The 3,311-nt window shown below is 42.3% G+C and overlaps 1 protein-coding gene across 1 annotated transcript; it reads right to left on the bottom strand.

Moving 5' to 3' along the window:
• Positions 1–447: 447 nt before the first annotated feature.
• LOC119911227 (NF-X1-type zinc finger protein NFXL1-like) lies at positions 448–2,782 on the bottom strand (the record flags this gene model as incomplete). Its single annotated transcript, XM_038730039.1, has 5 exons — positions 448–545; positions 1,239–1,314; positions 1,503–1,588; positions 1,683–1,816; positions 2,742–2,782. Coding segments are annotated over 5 exons (435 nt in total), but the record flags the coding sequence as incomplete, so codon positions are not given.
• Positions 2,783–3,311: the final 529 nt, after the last annotated feature.

Consider the following 3,311-nt stretch of genomic DNA (forward strand, 5'->3'; position numbering starts at 1 on the left):
CTTTAACATATGTTTATTTATCGCAAGTGATATGTCATCTCAATATATAACGTTATCGCACACTGAATATTTTCCACATACCGTGCAGGCCAACCTCATGCCTGGTTTTACTAAATAACCATCACTAAATAATAGTAAAGTATCGATAGTGGTATCGATAAAGAATCAGATCGTTAAACAGTCTCAATAAGGGTATCAATATCAATAAAAATTAACGATCCCCATCCCTACTCATTACCACTGACAGCAACGTTGCCCAGTACGATTGCTCTAAAAGTTGCTGTGTATCATCAGCTTAACAGTCCAGCAGAGAGCAGTATTACAGTATAAAAGTGCAGTATTATGAGTGTAGTAGTGCCTGCTGACATTGTGAAGCCTAACAGTCCAGCAGAGAGCAGTATCACAGTGTAACAGTACATTATTACTGTATTTTGAGTGCAGTAGTACCTGCTGACAGTTCCACCGAGGGCTGGCGCAGGGTCTCTCTGCTTTCTCTCGTCCACACACACATTTCTGCACGCTGACTCTTGGACAGGGGGAGCACTCTGACAGACACAGACAGGAGTTACAGGCGGCCATGTTGGCGGTCCTTAGCAGCTGATAACTTCATCAATAACACGGCGGCCCGCAATCACAAGGGTCGTTCCTTTTGTATAAAAAACTGAAGTGAACCTAGTGAGATCAGTCCACTGAGGGCAGAAGTAGTGAGTCGACAAACAGTTTGTCTCAATTACTAATTTCCCCTTTCATGTTCATGTTAAAGTTATTTATAATAAAGGGCTTGGCCACTTTAAATGTGGCAGATGGGTTCCATCACAGGTCTGCAGCAACCAGGCTTCATTCAGCTCACCTCAGCTCCAACTCTTTGAGTCAGGCACTGCCAAGATGGCGACACAGTGAGCTTCACACTTACAGAAACCTAATGGTGACATCATGGCAACTATGTCCATGTTTTATACAGCCTGTGTTTGACACTTATCATAATCATTTTGTAGCATCACTGTTACGACACAGTAATTTTCACATCTATAAAATGTGATGCATTGCATTGTGGGATTGGTAGGGTTGAGTAGAGACATTTAGTTTTTCTGTTCCAGTATTGGACTGGAACATATATGGAGGATAAATTTCAGACACTCAAACTACAGAACTTAAAAATACAGTGCACATCATAGTGAACAGTGTCTGTCACTGTTCAGAAACAGAACTTGTGGCTGTGTCTGGATCTGTGTGTGTACCTGTGTGACAGGGCTGCGTACAGGTGTGCTGTTTACAGGGTAACAACTTGCTGCACTGCTTCTGACACGACCAGGCCTGGAGAGACAACACACACACACACAGTTAGCCCTGCAGTCTTCACTCGTTTATCATTTCAAGCCGCCAATCATCTCTCGCCGCTTCTGATTGGATCATTTTCATCAGTCAAATCCAGTCCAGTGAAACACGTCAATAACAAAGTTTAAAGCTTTAAACTTTTGATCTTTTCTACTTTTTATGCGTACCTTGTTGCTACAGCGACGGGGGAGGGGCTTAGCTTTGCCACACATACAGGAAACTGCCACCATCTTTGGACACGGAGGGCACGGACCTGAAAATACACGTGTTTATTGATGGTAATGAATCCGTTAATTACTCTGACAGGATATTAACAAGGCAATAAACAAGGTTGTGTGTGTGGTTACCCGGGTGACAGAGCAGCAGACAGGTGTGTCCACATGTGGGTTTGAGCTCCTTCTGACAGACGGAGCCACAGGAATGAGGGGCCAACCAGGGGTCAGCTGGAGGATCCTGCAGCTTCCCACAGTAACACATGTACCTGAACACAGCACACACACAGAAAAAGGTAAACGTAAAGAAATTTGCAGCAGCTTAGGACTTCAACAAAAAACTAAATCTAATCAGATGATTATTTTCCCCAATAATTAACTCAGACTCTTTGCTTAAAAAACATTACTAATAAAATAACAATTCCCTTGAGCACAAGAATTACAATGTCACCATTTTGACATTAAAGTTTGTCTGAACTGAGCTTTGATTCAGTTTCAAAGTTGTTTCCCTGAAAAGACTTATTTTGAAAGAAACCAGCTCCACTGCTTTAAGTCTTTATAGAAACTTTAGTCTGACTTCTTAACGTTTCGTACTGTCTGGAGTGTGGAGCCCTCTGCTGGACTGCAACAGACTGTATTCATGTATGTTTAATCTTCAGGTTTCTGGGGACATTTTCATACATTTCATCATGTGAATCGTCGTCCGTTTTAAATTTGACTAACTGAAATGAACAGTCACCGATCACAGCTGTTGTCCTCAGATGTGGGAGGAAGTCTACAGATTAATTTACAACAGGAAAAGGACGCTGTTCTCCCACAGCAGCGCTTCTGAACATGTCACAGGCCAAAACTGTACGCACGCAGGCCAACGCCTGAGATTAACACACAGTGCTCAGACAACACAGCAGAGGTTGCTCTCTGATATCTGTAAAACATCCATACGCTCATGCCTGATGAGCAGCAACATCTGGATGATGATTTACTTACTCTCTCAGCCTTTGTGTTAGTGCCTTTGATTTGTCCATCTCACAGTCTGTATGGGTCCAGTTGGGCCAGCCCCATAACAACATTTCTTAAAATAGACCTGGCCTTTGTTGCGGACATCCACAGGTGTTAGAGGTTGTACAGTGTGAATGCAGCCTGGACGTGCTCTAAAGTCCATAAAACTTCATACAGTGAATTTATAATACGTACCTGTTGGGCTGGCACTCGGAGGATTCTGCTCGACACTTGGACTGCGGACAGAAAATTAGGAAAGATTAGAGATGTAACTGATGATTCTTATAACTGATTCACTGTGATTCATCATGCTTTAATCATTTGGCTAAAACATCACAACAGTTAAAATGTGATACAAATGTCTTGTTTGGTCCAACCAACGGCCCAAATATTCAATAATGACAAGACAAGCTGATTGTACATCTGAAAGGATCATGTTTGAATCTTTGACTTTATAAAATGACTCAAACTATGAATCTACCATCAGAAATGTTAAAGATTAATTTTCTCTGGGCAAATCTAAAGCTACAAGGACAAACAACAAAAAGATTTTTTGTTTGACAGACAGGAAGAAGCAGAAACCTGACGACTGAGTAAATCCACCAGACAACACACCGACGCACTGCTCACTAACCACAGGAGCTCTGCAGGTAGAAGACCCACCAAATCCAAAGAAAACGTGTTCTTGTACCAAAACAAACATGCACGTCATAAAACACAGAGTCTGGTGGCATCCTGGATGGAGGTGTTAAGGACTGAGGAGCC

The sequence above is a fragment of the Micropterus salmoides genome, unplaced genomic scaffold (assembly GCF_014851395.1).
Source record: "Micropterus salmoides isolate LMB-PRFRI ecotype aquatic unplaced genomic scaffold, ASM1485139v1 Ms_hic_scaffold_1974, whole genome shotgun sequence".
NCBI classification, from domain to species: Eukaryota; Metazoa; Chordata; class Actinopteri; order Centrarchiformes; family Centrarchidae; genus Micropterus; species Micropterus salmoides.